The 19,292-nt window shown below is 52.4% G+C and overlaps 2 protein-coding genes across 3 annotated transcripts; one reads left to right on the top strand and one right to left on the bottom strand.

Annotated features, from left to right (window-relative positions):
- Positions 1 to 2,101: 2,101 nt before the first annotated feature.
- SNX21 (sorting nexin family member 21) lies at positions 2,102 to 7,372 on the top strand. 2 transcript variants are annotated; one of them, XM_044262947.1, is made up of 4 exons: positions 2,102 to 2,132; positions 2,460 to 2,727; positions 3,166 to 3,323; positions 6,321 to 7,372. In XM_044262947.1, exons 2-4 carry the CDS (start codon positions 2,466 to 2,468, stop codon positions 6,993 to 6,995), a joined length of 1,095 nt encoding a protein of 364 aa, XP_044118882.1. In that variant the 5' UTR covers positions 2,102 to 2,132; positions 2,460 to 2,465; the 3' UTR covers positions 6,996 to 7,372. The 2 variants fall into 2 exon arrangements, with proteins under 2 accessions (XP_044118882.1, XP_044118883.1); XM_044262948.1 differs by lacking the exon at positions 2,102 to 2,132 and having other exon boundaries at positions 2,283 to 2,727; positions 3,166 to 3,316; positions 6,321 to 6,426.
- ACOT8 (acyl-CoA thioesterase 8) lies at positions 7,369 to 19,218 on the bottom strand. Its single transcript, XM_044262946.1, has 6 exons — positions 18,972 to 19,218; positions 17,587 to 17,723; positions 11,834 to 12,059; positions 9,777 to 9,934; positions 9,039 to 9,233; positions 7,369 to 7,605 (listed from the first exon to the last, which is right to left on the bottom strand). The coding sequence occupies exons 1-6, from the start codon at positions 19,196 to 19,198 to the stop codon at positions 7,487 to 7,489; spliced, it is 1,062 nt and encodes a 353-aa protein (XP_044118881.1). The 5' UTR covers positions 19,199 to 19,218; the 3' UTR covers positions 7,369 to 7,486.
- Positions 19,219 to 19,292: the final 74 nt, after the last annotated feature.

Raw genomic sequence — 19,292 nt, 5'->3', positions numbered from 1 at the left:
ATTTATTTATTTATTTAAAGGGGCACCTGGCTGGCTCAGTTAGTGCCCCATAGGACTCTTGATCTCTAGTTCCTACGTTTGAGCCCCACGTTGGGTTAGAGATGACTTGAAAAAAAAAATACAAATAAAAAATAACATCACTTCCTTTGGGATCCCTCCTCCCCTACTAAGGCCAAGGGAGTCCAAGGCAGTCTCCAGTAGTTTCTTCAATCATGGCCCTGAGCATGCCACATGACATGCCTGCTCTGAGTTCCATGGACCGAAGACTGTTACTGTTCATCACTGCGTTCCCCAGCATGCAGCACTTAGCACGCACTCAATAAGTATCGTGTTCTTTATATGAATAACTGGACAGAGGAGCATCTGGTTAAGAGGAGGAAATTCCTAACCATCGGAATAATCATGGGAACAGGAAGCCTCCAGAGAAAAGGAGCTTCCTGTTACTGAATGTATGCAACCAGGAAATTAATGACCATCTCTCAGGACAGCTGTGGGGAGATACTATACAGAATCCGAGGAGGGGCACCTGGGTGGCTCAGTGGGTTAAAGCCTCTGCCTTCGGCTCAGGTCATGATCCCAGGGTCCTGGGATCGAGCCCCACATAGGGCTCTCTGCTCAGCAGGGAGCCTGCTTCCTCCTCTCTCTCTGCCTGCTTCTCTGTGATCTCCGTCTGTCAAATAAATAAATAAAACCTTTAAAAAAAAAAAAAAACAGAATCCAAGGAGAGTGGAGAATACAAGACTTCAGGAAACCTAGTTCTCATCCTATTTGTAAGACCCAAGGTAGGTCCCTTCCCCTTCTGTAAAATACAGGTACCAGACCAGATTTCTGACGGCCCATGGTTTTATGAGCCCCTGCTTTGTACACAGACTTGAGAGACATAGGCCCAAACACAAGTTAATATTGTTTGGTGTTCAGTGAATGAGTGAGTGTTGAATGAATTAAGGAATGAAGTGTGTCCTTTTTTGCCCCCACACCCTACTGCTAAGCTGAATGAAGAGTAGCGTGGACTTTGGGCATAGATCCCAGCTCCTCTATTTCCTAGCACTGGATTTTGGGAAAGTCAGTTTGTCTCTTCATCCTGAAAATGGGCCATTATTATCTGATAACAGCCCCCTTCCTCAAGATGTGAGTGTGAGCTGTGTGTGGCCCCACAGAAAACGCCTATAACAGGATGTAGGTCACGGTGGAACCTTTGTGCATAGCAGAGCAGGGAGTGTGTTTCCCATTCAAAGCTACTTCCCCCACCTCTCCTGGGCTGTTCAAAAAGGGTAGGAAGGATTGTCAGAGAGATCTTATTTGCCGGATTGGAGGACAGCAAGGCCTTTTGACAGGAAGCGGCAATAAATTCTTCCTGACCCACGGCTGCCCTCCGGGTAAAAGATAAAACACAGCCAGCCTTTCAGAGGAGCTGCTGAGATTGCCAGGCCTTCTGTGTGGGAAAAAAAACAGAATGAGGAACTCAGGAGAGGTAGGCTGCAAGGTCCCACACTCAAAAACCACTGGCAAGCTGTGTGACTTCGGGCAAGTCAGTCTGCCTTTCTGGATCTCACTTCCTCGTCTGCTACTTCCTATGTGCGAGGCTCCAGTAGAGATTGCAAAGAACCTGTGAGCACTGGAGGAATAACGATAACTATGTAGCTGATCAATTTGTCAGCCTCTGCTCAGCGCCAGGCACTGGGATCAAGGTCCTTAAGGACTGCAAAATTAGTACTAGTATTACTTGAACCTAGGCTCCAGGCTCGACGTCAGATTCCAACTCAGATAATAGGTCTTCCTTGGCCTCGATTTTTTCACCAGCGAGATGGGCTTTCCACTGTGGCATGACTTTGGAAAGTTAGAGCGCTGGATGGAGACTGTGGGATAGAGCGGGGGCAGCCGGGACAGACTGGGTCTTCGGGACGGTGGGAGGATTTGCGGAAGGTGCGAGCCCCTGCGGATTGGGTACGATCCCGCAGGAGGCTGGGGCTCGCCCAGGCCTACCCAGGATTCCCAAGTCCCTCCCGGAGCGGAGGGCCCGGGATTCCCGGGAGGCTCCGGGGAGCGGGCGGGGCCGGGGGCGGGGCGGCGGCAGGAAGCGGCCGCAGCGGCGCTGTGTGCGGCCTGGGCCCGGCGAAGCCGGGCCGGCCTCGGTAAGCTGCCGGGGCTGCACCCCGGACCCCGGGGGATGGCGCGCCCCTGAGCACACCGCGGGGCGCGGGAGGGAGAGACGCGCCAGCAGGCGAAAGAGACGAGGGGGGGGGTCCCGGCCTATCCCGGGAAAAGCGCGGCCCTAGAATACTGCGGAGGGAGGGTGCGACTCCAGGCAACGCCCGGGCCTCGTAGGACCCCCAACCGGCTGGGGCGGGGCCTCCGCGGCGCCCCTCCCTCCGCCGGCTGGGCCCCGCCCCTCCTCCCAGCGCGGGGCCCGGGGTCTCCCTCCCGCCCACGCCCAGGCCCCAGTGTCGGGCTCCCCCCAGGGTGCCATGGCTTCGCGGCTCCTGCACCGGCTGCGGCACGCCCTAGCCGGCGACAACCCCGGGGAGGCAGCGACCGGTCCGGAGGCCGAGCAGTTCCCGGAGAGCTCGGAGCTGGAGGATGATGACGCCGAGGGCCTGTCCTCCCGCCTCAGCGGCACCCTCAGCTTCACCAGCGCCGAGGACGAAGAGGAGGAGGACGACGAGGACGACGGGGAGGTTGGCCCCGACTCGCTGCCCTCCGGGGATGGGGCGTCGGGAGAAGATGCAGGCGAGTTGCCGAGTTGCCGAAGACCGAGGCGGGAACCCTGGGGCTCGGTTAGGCCTCCACCCCAGACCTGTTCCCCAGCCATTTCTTGGCTGTGTGACCTTGAGAGAGTCACAACACCTCTCGGAGCCAAGTTTTCCCTTGTGTCAAATGAGGAAAATCATTCCCATCTCGGGGTTGCTGGGGGCATTAAATGTACAGCGTCTGGGATACAAATCGTAATAATGTGCTAGCGATGTTTTGGGGTGGAAATATTTAGAGCCCACTGTCTGCCACGCATGGTGTTTGGCACCTGGTCCCTCTCTGTCCCTCAGTTTCCATTATGTCAGATGGAAATAAAGCCTGTCTCACCTGTTGGGTGTATGAGTGAGGTCGCCACACGTGGTTTATGTGACCCTCAGCCCCAGGCCCATTGATGTGACTGGTTGTGTGCCCTTGCAGATCGGAGCTCTCCACCTGATGGGCAGCGGGGCAGTCAGCCGCTGGCAAGGCAGTTGCAGGATTTCTGGAAGAAGTCCCGGAACACCCTGGTGCCCCAGCGGCTGCTCTTCGAGGTGACCAGCGCCAACGTGGTCAAGGACCCACCCTCCAAGTACGTGGTGAGTGAAGGTCCAGGAACCCCTGGGCTGTGAGTCTAAAAGTCTGGCTAAGAGAAAGTAGGGAAAACTCCCAACGTCCCAACTTGATACATGGTCAATCTATTTTAGGAATGGGGAAACTGAGGTCAGAAAAGGGATGTAATTTGATCAAGTGCTTGGGCAGATGACTTAGCTTTCTGAGGGATTATGGATCTGCCTCCCCAACCTGGTTTTGAGACTAAGAGAACTGCCGTGTGGGCTCCCCTTCCCCCAGGTTTTGCAAACTGTAGCAAAATACAAGATATACAAGAAAGATTATTATCTGGGTCAGACCTGAGACCCAAGTTGCATTGGTGAGTAGTTAAAAAAAAATGGGTTTTGAATCCAGACCTTGATTCAGACCCCAATTATCAGCTGTTTGACATTGAGTGAGTTGTGTAACTTTGATGACCCTATTTCTTCATCTGAGGAGTGGGAAATAATGCAGAGGATTGTTGAAGAAATTAAATGAGTGCGCAGAGAGCCCTTAGCACTGTGCCTGGCATTATGAAGTGCTTGATAAAATGGTAACTACTATTATGACTTAACTCTGGCTTGAAAATGTCTGGCGTCTAGGGCCTTATACCCCAGGTCAATCAATCCCTGGGCACCCACACTGTACACAATAATCTTGTTCTGAGGGTTAGGTTTAGGGGGTAAATGGTGTTGAGTTGAAGAGCAAGGGGAAGGCCTTGGAGTCTCGTTTTGCCCGTGGAAAGGAGAAACTGACATGGGAGAATGAGGTCTGCCAGGTCCTGAAACCCAGCCTGACCTGGCCGGTCCTGGCAGACTCAGACCTCCCTCATCTTCACCACCCTCCTCCGTTTCTGACTCAGCAGGCAAAAGGGCCTGGAGCACTGCCCCACATCTGGGCCTCTTCATTCCTTTCTGCGCTGTGAGTAAACAAAGGCCTCGCCTATGGGGTGACTGCTCCAATTTGAGCAGGGATCGACTCTGATCTAGTCTTAAGTGGCGAAGGTCCCAGCCAGGCCTCATGTACTGGGAAAAGGACCCTCAGGAACAGCCAGGCAGCAGGGAAGTACTGGGTGATTCTAGGAAGAGAATGACAAGATAGAGCAGTATGGCCGGATATGCTCTGGCCCATGTCTGGAGAGGCAAGTCCCCTTTATTCCTGGGGTGGGGTTGAAAGCCGGGGCTCTGGAATTAGGCGGGCCTGGGTTTGAATCCCAGCTGGACCATTTAGCAGCTATGTGACTTAGGGGAAGTCTTAGAGCCCTTTGCCTCTCTTGTAGCCTGCTTCCTTGGTTGTCAGAGTCAGGAGCTCCCTCCTTGCTGTGCTCCATAGTAAAGTGCCCAGCACAGCACATCATGGCGGGGGCCGGTGCTCAGTTAATGGAGCTATAGTCATTCTTACCCATCTTGGCAGGACATTACAAAGGTCAGATGAAATAATGGATATAAAATGTTTCCTTTTTGCCAAATATTTAAAGTAAAAGCTACATGAATATAAGGGGTCATTTTAGACAATGCTTCCTGAAGTATATTTTGAAGGAAACTGGTTTCCTGGAATGTTGATAACTGTTCCTTTAAAAAAAAAAAAAAAAAGTTTTTGCAGCCAGTATTTTTTGGGAATGCAGAACTGAGCGGGAGTAAAATAAACTTTTTTAAGGTAAAATCTTTTAATCCTTAGTATTAATGTCCACTGAATCTTGAAGAGAAGTATAAAATAGGCCAGAGGTGGCTACAATATTGGCAATTTCACAGAACAAATTCGAGAGAAAAGTCCAGGTTTGGTGCTTCAACATCCCATGCTTAACAAATCCCACTTTTCAAACCTGGTGGGTCAGCATTATTACAGATTAATCTATGTGCGGATCCTCAGGCCCGAGGGCAGCTTCATGGTCATCTTGATCAGCGTTTCTCAAACATCACTCATTCCAGGACCACCTTCATGATTCTCGTCCTAACTAAATGCTACTGTACCATTCCTTGCTTAACATTTTTAAGTAAACCTATTTTTTTTTCGTAAATAAGTTCAAAAGACTTCAAAGCAGTACTGTATGTGGAAAGGCTTGTTTGCCATAAAGACAACCATAAAAATTAATTAATTAAATACAATAAAAGCAGTGAAAATGAAACCATGTCATTAAAACCCTGGACAAATCCTGTTGCCTGAAGGCCCAGACCTGAGATTTGCTTTCTGGGTCTTTTCTGAAAGGGGATATGAGAAGTGTTGGAAAAGTGCGTTTCAAAAAACCAAGCTAAGAGCTTCTCAACCTGTAGTCAGGATTCAAGGGGTACTCGGCAAGGGGAGGGGGGCCACCTCCTGTCTCCACTTCAGTGTTATTTACTCTAGTACCAACCACCTAGAATCTCGGGCCCAACATTTACTTATACGCATCCCACATGTGAGGGGACACTGACCTAGGTCACCGCTTCGCTCACTATAGAGGACAGCAAGACCCATGGGCGTACTGCCTTGCTTGACAACACACTGCAAGGGAGTAGCTGACTGGGGGCTGTGCCCCGATGCCCTCTCACTCCTTGGTCTATCTGAAGACCTGTCCTCCAGGTCTGCTTTGGAATAACCTGACTAAGGATGTGGGGGCTCTGTTTCCAGAGCGGAACAAAGTCCAAGCTGGTCTTGAAGGTTGGTTCAGTGGCCCAAGAGATCGGCCTGGGCTTCAGCTCCCAGCTGGTTTACCAGAGGGGCTGTCCGAAGAGCTAACTGCCCTATGGGAAGGGAGTGCTCCCTGAAAGGGCAAAAGGGGTGGTCTAGGCACTGAAGCTCATCTCTGTCTTTCTCTCCCCTTGCTGCCTTGGGCCTGGGTCATTTCAGACGAGCCTCAGGTAAGATGGGACTGGGCTCCCTGGCTGCTGCCCCAGCAGCTCCCACCCTCCTGGGCCCAGTCTCAGGGGCCAAGGAAGAAGTGGGGGGATGCAGCTTGAGGTGTGGGTATGGGGAGGGAAGGGGCACACGGCCAACTCACACCTGCACTGACCCCACCCTCCCTGCAGCTCTACACCCTCGCCGTGATGGGCCCGGGGCCACCCGATCGCCAGCCAGCCCAGATCTCTCGCCGCTACTCGGACTTTGAGCGGCTGCATCGAAACCTGCAGCGACAGTTCCGGGGCCCCATGGCTGCCATCTCATTCCCCCGGAAGCGCCTGCGCCGGAATTTTACCGCAGAGACCATCGCCCGCCGGAGCCGGGCCTTCGAGCAGTTTCTGAGCCACTTACAGGCAGTGCCTGAGCTGCGCCGTGCCCCGGACCTGCAGGACTTCTTTGTGCTGCCCGAGCTGCGGCGGGCGCAGAGCCTCACCTGCACTGGCCTCTATCATGAGGCTTTGGCGCTCTGGGCCAATGCCTGGCGGCTGCAGACCCAACTAGGCACCCCCGTGGGCCCAGACCGCCCACTGCTGACCCTGGCTGGGCTGGCTGTGTGCCACCAGGAGCTGGAGAACCCTGGGGAGGCCCGGGCGTGTTGTGAGAGGGCCTTGCAACTGCTGGGGGACAAGAACCCCCACCCTCTGTTGGCACCCTTTCTGGAAGCCCACGTCCGGCTCTCCTGGCGCCTGGGCCTGGACAAACGCCAAACAGAGGCCCGACTCCAGGCCCTGCAGGAGGCAGGCCTGACCCCCACGCCACCCCCCAGTCTCAAAGAATTGCTTATCAAGGAGGAACTGGACTGACTTTGCCTAGACTTAAGGCCACTGTGGGGAGAGGCACCGCCCCGGGGATGGCGGGTGGGCAAGGAGGGCATGAATAGCAGTTGGGAAGCTGTAGGGAGTGCTGGGAACCCCTAGAAGTCCTACAAGGAACTTGTAGCAAACCAAGGAAACATTCCTTCTGTCCAGCGGAGCTTAGGACAAGCTTCGGCCAGGGTTGCCCTGGGGTGGCACAGGGAGGAAGTCTGATGCAGCCTCTCCAGCTCATGAATGTCTGGGGACTATGCCCCAGGGTAGGTCAATGTTACCTCTTCCTTGGCCCGAGGGTTAGGGACTCTTCCTTGGGAGTCCTGGAGTAGGGCTGCCGTCTGGCCCAGGGGAATTAAAGGCCCGCAGCTCCAGTGGTATTCGTCTCTTTTTATTGGGTTTGGGGATAGAAGGTCCCGCCCTTGACTGTAAGGTGTTGGGAGGAGAAGGGTGACCCTTGAAGCCCCAGGCCAAGCTGGTCCCTCTGGCTACAGCTTGCTCTCTGAGTCCCAGGGCTTCACTCGGATCACGCCCTCCTGGGCACAGGACACAGCAAGGACACCGTCCCGACGCCACAGCCGCCCTTGGACCAGCCCCCGGGAGCCACCTGCGGGTGAGGGGAAGGGTGAGAACGGCCTTCTCTCTCCTTCAGAGCCCGGCCAGACAATGCTTCTTGGAAAATGTGCAGCTGCTCTGGCTGCCCCGTCCAGGGGCACATCGAGTGTTGTGGCCTCTCCCAGTCTCTAAGTGCCCCTTTATGAGCCTATTGGGGATGGTCCCTGCGGCTAACTCCTAAGGGAACCCCACTTGACAGTTTGAAAGCACTTTCACATATCCAGTGGCTTCCTCAAAAAGCTCACAGGGGGAAGAATTCTGAGGACAGTCTCAGGTCAGCTGCTTGGCTAAGTAGATCCGTCCCCACTCTGGCTACTTAGGGTAGGGAACCCAGCAGTTCCCTTTCTAATGAATCAAACTGGGTGCTCCAGGGTGGCAATTCACAAAACAAACAAATAAAAACCCATCCTCACCCCTATCCGGAAATAGGGCGTGTGGGGAGGACCTGGGGCCGTCACATCTGGCCACCCTCCCAGCCTGAACACTTCTTTGCTAGCAGTGGGCCTGAATGGAAGGTTCCAGAGGGAGCTGCTGGTCTCCCTTACACAGAGTAGAGCTCACTTAGTTCTCATAGTGGCCAAGTGAAGCAGGCCCATTTTCCAGATGAAGACACCGAAGTCCAGGGAGCCTCAGGCCCTGGGCCATAAGAAGCCGGCCAAACCCGAAGCCAGGTGTTCTAACCACAAGGTTGCTGATCTTGTGTTGCAACACTCTTGGTGCTGGAGACTCCCCCTTCCCTGAAGAGAGATTCCCTTCGTTCTGTCCCTGTTTTACAGAGCAAGGCTTTTCTTCATCTGAAGTATACTTGCCTGGAAAGGAGCCCAGGGCTCTGAGACTAGACACTGATGAACAAGTCTGGGCTTCTCTGCACACCATGAGTATCCTAAGTAGCGGAGCTCTTAGAGACTATGGAGGGCCCTGACCCCCACTCAGGTTGGTTAATCTGCACTATTGCTCAAGGGAGCTGCTTAAAAAATAGTTTCCTGGATTTCATCCAAGACCTGCTGAGTCAGAATCTTGGGGGTGGAACCTGAGTATCTGTTTTGGAAAGGCTCCCCCAACTGGCTGGCTGACATGCCACCACGTTCAGATACCACTGCTCTATGTGACCCTATTTGTTTAGATGGGGAAACTGAGGCTCAGAGAGGAGCTGGGACTGGTCCGGGATCACACAGAGAATCTGCAGTGCTTCTGGGCCTAGACCTGGGTCTCTGATACTCCCTGCAGGCTATAGAAATTAAGCTTAGCAGGTGTCCCCTCTCGAGCCTCATGCTGTCATTTTGAAGACAACAATGCCAGAGACTAGGGGGCTAGGAGAGGAAGTGATGGGTGGTGCCCCACAGGATCGCCTGAGAAAGCAGGCTTCCTGCCCTCCCCACACCCCCCTCCCATGAGCCCCCTTGTCCCCCGTGGCCCCATACTCACCAGCCCAGGGGCTCTCACACTCATACAGCATCCAGTGGTCCGCTCGGAAGGGGGTATGGAACCACATGGAGTGGTCCAAGGAGACCATGAAGCGCACCTTGTGCCGCCACTGGTGGGGCAGCATGGCTGTGCCCAGGAAGGCATAGTCCGAGATGTAGGCGGCCACACAGCAGTGCATCTTCATGTCGCCCTCCCCTGCAATGCGTGCGGGCCCATCAGCCCCAGGCTCCTGGGCTTCACAGCTCAGGACCTGCGGGGAGGCAGGCAGAGGGGGCTGCCGTGCACAGATGTGTAAGTGTTTGCTGCATGAGGGGGCCTGGCCTGAGGGGTGTGTGTGTGTGTGTGTGTGTGTGTGCACGCGCGCACACGCCATCTGACAAAGGAGGCAGGGATGGGCAGAGGGCAGCGCTAAGTGAGGACTGAAATCCAGTCTTCGCTCCCTAAGTCTCCCACAATGAGCCCTCCAAGGGAGTGTCTTCTTCCAGCCTGCACAGAGGCCATATGGTTAGCAGGAGTCCTAGAGGAGAACCTCAGCAAGGTGCCTGGTCTTCCCCAGAAAGGGCTCCATGAGGATTATTATAGTCACCATCCCTTTTATCCCCATGCAGGCAGCAGAAAGAGTCCTGGTGAGAAGCTACTTCCCCATCACACGGACAAGGAAACAGCCCCAGAGAGGGGAATTAACACGCCCCGTGCCACAAAGAGCACGCCTAGCCTCAGTCCTCCGGGTCCTCTTACCAATATGGCCCCGGGCTCGCACCCAGAACATCTGTTTGGGCTCCAGGCTCTGCAGCTGATTCAGGGCAGGTGGCTTTACCGGCCTGATCTCAATGGGGACCTCCTTGGCAGCAATTCGGTTCAGTCCCACTCGGTACTTCTCTTGGAGGCTGGGATCCCTGAAAGTAAAGGGGAAAGGGAGAGCCTCTCTGAGCTGCCTCTGTGACCCCCTCATTCCTCCACAGGGAGTCCTGATTTTTCCCCACAGCTCCCCTCCCGTCTGACAGGCAGAAGAGCACAGTGTCTGACTCCTTTCTCTGCCACTTAGGCGCCCTGTGGCCCTGTGCCAGCTTCTCTTCCCATCTGCAAAATGGAGCTGGTGACGGCCACCTACCTCCTCTAACACTTCAGAGTGGCAAGGCGGACCCTACCACAGGCCTGCTTCTAAAGCACACATGACCTCGTCACGACAACCCTGTGGCGACACAGTGCTGTCATCACCCCCGTGGGAGAACTGACCTGAAATAAGCACTGGGAGTTCCAGGAGCTTGCTCCGGCAGTGGGGAAGGCAGCACGTGGACCCAGGCAGTCTGGCTCCATGTTTCAGGCTTTGACCCACTTCGCTATTCTCCGCTTTCAGGAAGCAGGCTGAGCAACTCAGACCGACCAACCGAACCCTAAGCAATTGGGAAAACCGCGTTCCCAGTGTGTGGGGGAGGGGGGGCGCCCATCTCCAGGGAAGTCCCTCCGCCCTGGTAACAACCGCCCTGAGCGCTCTTCACTGGGGTTTCCATTTTCAGCCCCCCCCCTTCTAGGGCACGGTCCCACAGACCTTATGTGATGGTGGGACATTCTGTACCTACACTTCCCACTGGGAAGTCGCTAGCCACATGAGGCTACTGAGTGCTTGGGGTGTGGCTAGTGGGACGACAGAATTGTTCATTCTATTTAATGTTACGTTAATATAGCCCCATGTGGTAGTGACTTCCTAGCTGGACAGCATAGCTCTAGAATCAGGGACCTCTAAGAACAATGTTCTCCTTTCATTTCAGTGAACATCTGGGAGCGCTGACAGCAGACCAGGCCCTGTGCCCACTCCTCTCTGTGGGCAGCGCTAAAACTACAATTCACTGAGCTTTCACCGAGTTACTTATCATCTCTTACCTCACTTAATCCTCATAGCAGCTTTGTGAGGTAGGAATCACGATTAGCACCGTGGTACCTGCGAGCAGAGGCTCAGAGTGGGAAAGCAACTTGCCCAAACTCACACAGCTAGCAGAAACAAGGGTCTACAATTGAATCTGGGCCTTTACCTAAAGATCACACCCATTCTATCCCATCGGTGCTCTGCTGCCTTCCCAGCAGGCGGCACGAGCCAGGGGAGCTCTCCTTGGGATGCAGCTGTGAAGTGGCAGGACAGATGTGACCATTCCAGATTTTTAGGTAAAGCAGGACTCTGAGAGGCAGGGTGGAGAGCCAGGCAAAGTCACACAGCAGGGGAACATTAACAGAGACACAGACCTGGCCAGAGTTCCTGTGTCCATCCTGTGTCGGGACCCAGAGCCCTCTCCCCTGCCCCACAATGTTCCCAACTTTACTGGCTGCGATCCAAGAGAGAGAAAGGTATTTCACCAGGTGATATTCAAATATTGAACACACACTAAGGCAAAGGCAGCAGGGACCATCACACGCCAGGCATTACCTGCGAGGGTGCCGGATCACGAGTGACCCCAGAGGAGCAGAAGGGCCACTCAGGGTTTGGAGAGCTACGTAGCAAGTGATCACAGAAGTGTGTCTGAATTTTAATAGCCAGGAAAGCTGTAACAGTACCTGACCCGGCCGAATCAGAAGCTCTGCACTTTCACGACCCGACATGCTCGCCCATGCGCAGAGACACACGCACACCACAGACGCACACAACTGAAGCTCAAGCTTCAGGAAAGGGGGCTGACCCTGACTACACACAATACACTCTAATACCTGTATTTTTTTAAATGCCGGTCAAGACCCACTAAAGGATTCCATGACCCACTCCCAGGTGACAACTGCAGGTGTCCCGGAGCCTCCTGCTCTCTCACCTTAAATACTGGTCGATGAGGGCCTCGTGGTCCAGCAGCTCTTCAGGCGGGGGCACGCTGGGCATGGAGAACTGGTGCCGCACGGGGCTGGGCTGGGCCTGCTGGAAGGAGGCCTGGCAGATGAAAATGGGCCTGCCGTGCTGCACGGCCTTCACGGAGCGCACCGAGAAGCTCGTCCCTGTCCGCGTCCGCTCCACCTGGTACAGCACCGGCACCTTGGGGTCCCCTGCAGTGGGCACAAGTGACATGGTGAGTCTGAGAGAGCCCCGTATGGGCGGTCGTCATCCCCACGGCTGGACAGGTACCTCCGCTACTCCTTCTCTATTCCTTTTCTGCCCGGTAGCCCCTGACTGAGGCCTGCTATGGCCCAGGGACTAGGGATGCAATAAGGATAGCAGAGCCTGTCCTCAGGTTCCCCAGGAAACACGGAGCGCCTCTCCTTCCACAGCCCGGAGCAGGGGGACATTCCCTCCATTCACATCCTGGCCAAGCCACTCACTAGCCACTAGCCGTGTGGCCTCGGGAAAATCTCTGAGCAGTTTGCCCATCTGTAAAATAGGGATCATACCTCTCAGGATCTTAAGGAGAATTCAGTTAGAGTTGTAAAGTGTTCAGAATAACGTCCAGCCACAGTCAAGTGCTCCCCGTGTTTGTGAAAGAAAATAATCCCAGCTTTTGTCTGGTCTCATCTATTGACTGGAACCTTGTCATGAGTCTAGGACTAATCTTCTAGATCAGAGGTCAGCAACTCTGGCCTGCGCCTTTTTGTCTGTTCACTTTAGAACAAGCGAAAGCTATTTATTCGGAGTTTAGTCTAGCAAGGGAGTCCGTCACCGTCGCTTATGTTTGGCAGAAACTCAAAGGCAGGCAGAGGAGCAGAAAAGCATTACCGTGAAGAAAGATGGACTCTGGCACGCCAGGAGGCTGCGGGCATGGGGAGTGTGCAGGGAAGTGAACTAGAAGCAGGCAATCTCTGTAACTGGGTAGGTGCGCGTATCTGGCTTTCTCTGGTTGGTCCTAAGTTGGAAGTGGGGACAAAACTCAGGGAAGCTATCAGCTGTTAGTCCAGTCTTTGGTGTTTAGGGCTGACTGTTAACAGGGGTTATGGTCTGGCTGCCTGGTCTGGTTGCCAGAGATGGCGGCCTGATTTCCTGGAAGTCTGATGTGTAGACAGTAGATTGATTGGCTTCCAGAGTTCTGGTGTTTTGTTTTGTTTTTTTTAAGATGTTTTTATTTGGGGGGCAAGGGCAGAAGGAGAGTGTCTTCAAGCAGACTCCCTGCTGAGTGCAGAGCCCAACTTGGGGCTTGATCTCACAAGCCAGGAGATCATGACCTGAGCCAAAAACCAAGTCAGACACACCCTTGACTGAGCTACTTGGGCAGCCCAGAGTTCTATTTTTATATATGGTCTGGCCATTATCTGTTTGACTCTTCATTTTCTTAGGAAAAGCCTGCTGCCAGTCAGTCACTTCATTCTAGATGCAAACAACAGTCACTTGGCCCTTCTCTTTTGAGTGTCTGCATCGCCAGGGTAGAATGGAAGTCACTGGCCCTGGGTTGAGGCCTATTAGCTAGCCCTCAAAAAACCAGTCAGAAAGGTTTCTAGGAGGAGTTTCCTTGGTGTCTCTGAAGTCCTTCTGTGTCTGATTCAGGCTGATGCTGGAGAACTCTGATACCTTGGTAGTGAGACATCTTAGGGACGATATTCAATATTCAGATGAAGGAAGCAGGTCCCAACCAGTGAGCTTCCTCCATCATCATCCAAATGGGGAGCCAACCAGGCACCAGAGGCTCATTCAACAGCAAAGAGTATCACTATCCAAAACTGGCTGGTTTGCTCAGCAACCTGCTGGTCAGCGTTGCCAAAGGGCCATTTTATCAGAATGGAGGCCCCTCAAGGTCTTCAGGCCTTTAGGAAGGGATTCCCAAGACTGCACATCTTGGATACAGTTACATGTGCAGTCTGATATCAGGGGCTGGCAAGGAACTCTTCTTTCCCTACCAACAAACTTTAAAAGGGAAATAAAAATGGGGCGCCTGAGAGGATCAGTCACTTAAGCATCTGCCTTCGGCTCAGGTAATGATCCCAGAGTCCTGGGATGGAGCCCCCTGTTGGGTTTGCTGCTCAGAAGGGAGAGAGCCTGCTTCTCCCTCGTCCTCTGCTTCTCCCCCTGCTCGTGCTCACTCTCTCAAATAAAATCTTGAAAAGAAAAGAAAAGAAAAAAGGCTCTAATCTAGTATTTGGCTGTAGCTAATACATAGTACTTCTAGATACTAGTGATATACCTTTCAGTGTGAATGAGTTCCAGACCTGTTCTTGGAGATTTTTATTGGAACAGAGCAGGTAGGCCCTGGAATATATTGAAGGAAGGGTCAAACAGTTGCGGAGTGATTTCTGGGTTCCAGGTGGCATTAGAAATTAAGGTGGGTCAGGGTACCTGGATGGCTCAGTTGGTTAAGGCTCTGAATGGGTTTCAGCTCAGATCATGATCTCAAGGTCCTGAGATCGAGCCCCCACCCCCCCAACCCCAAAAATGAGGCTTGACCCTCAGTAGGGAGCCTTCTGGAGAATTCTCAACTTTTGCCCCTCCTCCCACCCAGCAGGTTCTCTAAAATAAATAAATCTTAAGAAAAAAAAAAAAAAGTGGGGGTGGGGGGGCACCTGATCCCAGGGTCCTGGGATCAAGCCCTCCATCTGCATCGGGCATCCTGCTCTGCGGGAAGCCGGCTTCTCCCTCTCCCACTTCCCCTGCTTGTGTTCCCTCTCTCGCTGTGTCTCTCTGTCAAATAATTAATCAAAATCTTGAAGAAAAAAAAAAATAAAGACACTAAATCAGGTTTTCTCAAGTGGGTCTCACAATAGTTATACAAAGGGTTTTTTCCCCCATTGAATAGATGAGGAAATTGATGCCATTAATAACATTTTTTAACTATACACAAGCCCCTCCCCCCCCTTTGTTTTTACATATTGTCTGTTGCTTTTGCCCTCAAAACCTAAAATAGTTTTTTAAAGGAGGCTCCGGGCCCAAATGGGGCTCGAACTCATGACCCTGAGATCAAGAGTCATCTGCTCCACTGACTGAGCCGGCCAAGTGCTCCAAAACACAAACTACTTTTTATCTGGCCCTTTGCAAAATGTTTGATGACTCTATACTCTTCATTTGCCAAGCTCTACACCTATCTCAAATCAGACGACCCCTGTACTACATTCTTCTTTATCTGCAGAGCACTACCTGGAAAAAAAAAAAAAAAAAACTATCATTCTATCCCGGATTTTTAAAAAAAGAACTGATATGATAAATAGCCAAGGACAACCACACCCATCCCAGCCTCTTTTATTTAAAAATATGGAAATATCATCATTGGACCCCCTGGGAGGTCACATCTCACACTTGCAAGAGAGCTTCCCTTTTTGCAGTGCTGCAAAGAAGCTCAGAACAAACTTTACAAAACTGTAACAATATGCCTTAGCCTAGTTTTTTTTTTTTTAACACAATCATTTTTCCTAAATCCTGTTACTACTAGTCTCCTGTCCCCTGACTTCTATTTAATAGTCCTGTAAGAGTTGCCAATTATTCAATATATACTGAAAAGCTGCAGCCTTTAAGAAGCAGGTAGGGACACAAATGATTTACGATTATTTTGAAATAGTAGCGTGGGCATGCCTCATTTTATGCTGCCCTGGATAGAGACCTTCCAAGGAAAAGGATCCTTCCCCCAAAATCCGGTAGCTCTCTCATGGTTTGGAATTACGTCCCAAGAGTAAAAGAGAAAAGCAAAGGAGGAGGGTAGAGTATGAAGCTTGAAGACTCACAATCAGGTTTAAATCCCAGTGCTGCCTCCCTGAGCACTGAGGAAGCTGGTTCCATAACCTCTTCTGGTCCCCATTTCCTTCTGGAATAGTGGCAGGAATCCCCACCCCTCCTGTTGACTTGTCAGGACCAAGGTAACAAGATAACATACATAGCTATGCTCCGTATCATGCAAATTTTACTTATTCCCATAAATTCCTCATTGGAAAGAGTATCAGTTCTCATTGATGGGAAACCAGCAACATTCCAGAACCCTCCCCTTCTCCATTTTTCAGGTGGGATGAACCAAGCCTGGTGAGGATGTAGATGGTAGCCTCATTCAAGACTCCTTGGCGAGGGGCACCTGGGTGGCCCAGTGGGTTAAAGCCTCTGCCTTCGGCTCAGGTCATGATCTCAGGGTCCTGGGATCGAGCCCCACATCGGGCTCTCTGCTCGGCCAGAAGCCTGCTTCCCCCACCTCTCTCTCTGCCTGCCTCTCTGCCTATTGTTATCTCTGTCTATTAAATACATAAATAAAGTCTTAAAAAAAAAAAAAGAAAGAAAGAAAAAGACTGCTTAAGGAGTTAGTGGCAAAGCTGAAACCACACCCAAGGTCTCTTGATTTGCAGGCTGGTGCTCTCTTCTCCAAGCCAAGCTGCCTACTGTGAACTCCTAGCAGAGGTGACAGCACCTCTCCAAGTATCCAGTACAGGGCTTGGCACCAGAAGGTGTGGAGAGAATACACAAAAACCTGCAGGGAGCAGTTAAGCAACAAAGTCTTATGTCATTTGTGCCAGATAACAAGTAATGTGGGAAACAAAGGCAAAAGAAATTAAATTTCCTTACTACAAACAATGCACTGACAAGTCCTTGAAACAGGCAGAGTGACATTCCTCTAGGAACTCAGCGGCCTCAATGTTAATACTTTGCTAAAGAGAAAAGGCGATCTTAGCTTATTATCCAGACCTCCACCCCTTTAAGTCTTCTTTAAACATAGAAATTCCTCTGGAAACTTCCTTTATCTCTACCCACCCCCCCAGATGCAGGTTGGCAATCATCCTCCAAGCATTTGGCCCACTGATAAACATCTGAAGAGTCTCCTGACTAAGGTTTTATTAGCCAGTAATAAATGACCTTTTCCTAACAAGAGCTAGCCCCCCTCCGGTTCCTGGAAACCTTGTTTCCAAAATACCTTGGAGGCTTGTGCTGTCCCTAACCGCCTCCCAGTCACTCATCACAACCCCAGTGCAGCTCCTTCTGCTCACCGGCCTTGCCCCATGCTCTCCTAAAACCACCTTTCTGGAGGCACCTCGGTGGCTCAGCTGGTTAAGCCTCCAACTCCTGATTTCCGCTCAGATCAGGATCTCAGGGACACCCCAGTCTGCTTGAGATTCTCCCTCTGCCTCCGCCCCACCCCTGCCCCACACTCTATTCTTTTTTTTCTTTTTTAGATTTTATTTCTTCATTTGAGAGAGTGGAGCACAATGAGGGTAGGGGGCAGAGGGAGACGGAGAAGCAGACTCCCTGCTGAGCGGGGAGCCCAGTTTGGGGGGGGGGCTTGATCCTAGGATCCTGGGATCATGACCTGAGCTGAAGGCAGCAGTTTAACTGACTGTGCCACGCAAGCAACCCCCCACCCCAAAAATACAACTTTAAAAACAAACACACAAAACCACCTTTTTGCACCAAAGACATCTCAAGAATTCTTTCTGGACCATTTGCTCTAAACCCCAACACTTTCACATCAACAAGCACTCAGTGATCTCAAGAGGTGTAAGGTCCAACACTCTTCTTGGCCCCAGGCTTTGTCCCTCTAGGCTCCCCTAAAGGGAATCAACTAATAGTTTCTCTCCCCCCAACCACTGTCCTTCCTCCCTCTCCCCAGTCAGCCCTCCAGATACAGTAAGAAGTGGCTGTTGGGCCATCAGGGATGGGTTGGGGATAAGGGGGGAGATAGTTTACCTGCCCGTACAAAGTAGCAGTGCAGGGAGTGCACATGGACATCTTCACTCACAGACTTGGCTGCAGCCACCAGGGCCTGGCCCACAATCTGACCTCCAAACAGCCGCTGGGTTGTGGGTACCCAATAATGTCTTCCTCTGTGGGGTGAGGAGAAAGCAGGAAATACTTGGGTAGAACGTGAGGCCAAATCCTGCAACCATCATTAAGCCCATAGGGCAGGATCTCTCTGGGATCCTCCTGAAATCTGGTGAAAGCCATGAACCCTTCCTCCAGGCAAATACCCTTACTCTGCATACAGCATACATAGAACTTCAAGGCCTTCAACACTGCTCAACCCTTCTGTGGGCTTCACTTAAAGAACCAATCCCCTTATTTACATAAAGAGAACAGGAATCAGAGAGAGGGAGAGGGACTTGAGCAAGGTGACACAACTTAAATACTACCAATCCTAGCAGTCTCTGCATCTTTTGTCCCCAGGTCCAGTGTTTCCTCTAATGCTGTATTCAAGGATACGGCAGAAGCCTGTCAAGGATCTTAGGGGACCAAGACAAACTGGAAGAACTGGGGGTGGACTGCATTAAAGCCTGCCACCTGGACGGTCCAGTTCTTCCAGGAACTAGATCTAGAACTCTAAGAGCCCTCAGGCTTCCAGTCTGACCCTTCAGTGAACAGATGCAGAAACTAAGACCCCAGAAGTGAAACTCCAGCTTCCTACCAAGGAACCCAGCCCAGCCCTAAGTTAACATTTTTTAATACAATGGATTCCAAGTAGCCCTCCAGGAAGTTATTTGTAATTCATTAAGTAGGGGGAAGGGAAGTTAACACCTAAGATTGTTTCTGAAAAGCCAGTAGGAACCTTGAAGGACGAGAAACTATTAAATCTCTAGCTACAGAAAGCATTTAGGTGGCATCTGGAAGGAAACTGGCTGAGGCCTCGGAAAGAGCAATGAGCTACTAGATCCCTCCCAGTGGCGGAGGGAACGAGGTATGTAAGAGGAAAAGGACAGTATGCAAGGAGCTGCTTTTAAGTTTTAAACCTGATCAACTGCGTGCACTTGGACAAGTCACCACCCTTTCTGGGCTGGCTCCCCCAGGGACACTGACTCCTCAAGGGTGGCTGCTGAGGCGGCTGTCTCAGGCCACCACTTTATATGCCAGACTGCTAGGACCTCCCTAGTGGCAGGGCTGCGCAGACCCGGCGCGCAGAGGGACGAAGCTAGGGCAGCTAGGGCATGTCTGCTCTCCCAGACGCGGCAGAGCCTGCATCCCGCGCAGAACCCATCCTCGTCCAGGAGGCTATCAGCAGGGGGCAACGCGGAGGCGGCAGTCGAGATCAGAGGCCTCTGTCCCAACCGGGGGGATGCGAGCCAGATGCAGCCGGCTACCTGAACAGATCCTCGTCTAGCGGCTCGAGGTTGAGCACGCTGGTAACCAGGACGCTGCGGAGGTCCCCTGGGGGATCGCCGCCTCCCTGCTCGTCCTCTGGAGCCTGCCGCGACGACATAGAGTTCACTTGCTGCGGGGCAGGGCACTGCGCTGAGCGAACGCAAACAGATGCGCACTGAACGCGGAGCTTTTCCCGGCAGCTTCCTCCAGAAACCGGAAATCCCATGCCGGCCCTGAGGAAGCGGGATCCAAGTTGTGATTGGCCAGTGCTCCTGTCAGTCTTCGCGAGAGCCGTCTACCTTTCTCTGGCGATTGGAGGA

Source organism: Neovison vison, chromosome 8 (genome assembly GCF_020171115.1).
Source record: "Neovison vison isolate M4711 chromosome 8, ASM_NN_V1, whole genome shotgun sequence".
Lineage (NCBI taxonomy): Eukaryota > Metazoa > Chordata > Mammalia > Carnivora > Mustelidae > Neogale > Neogale vison.
The sequence above is the reverse complement of the archived record's forward strand: the minus strand, read 5'-3'. Positions and strand labels throughout refer to the sequence as shown.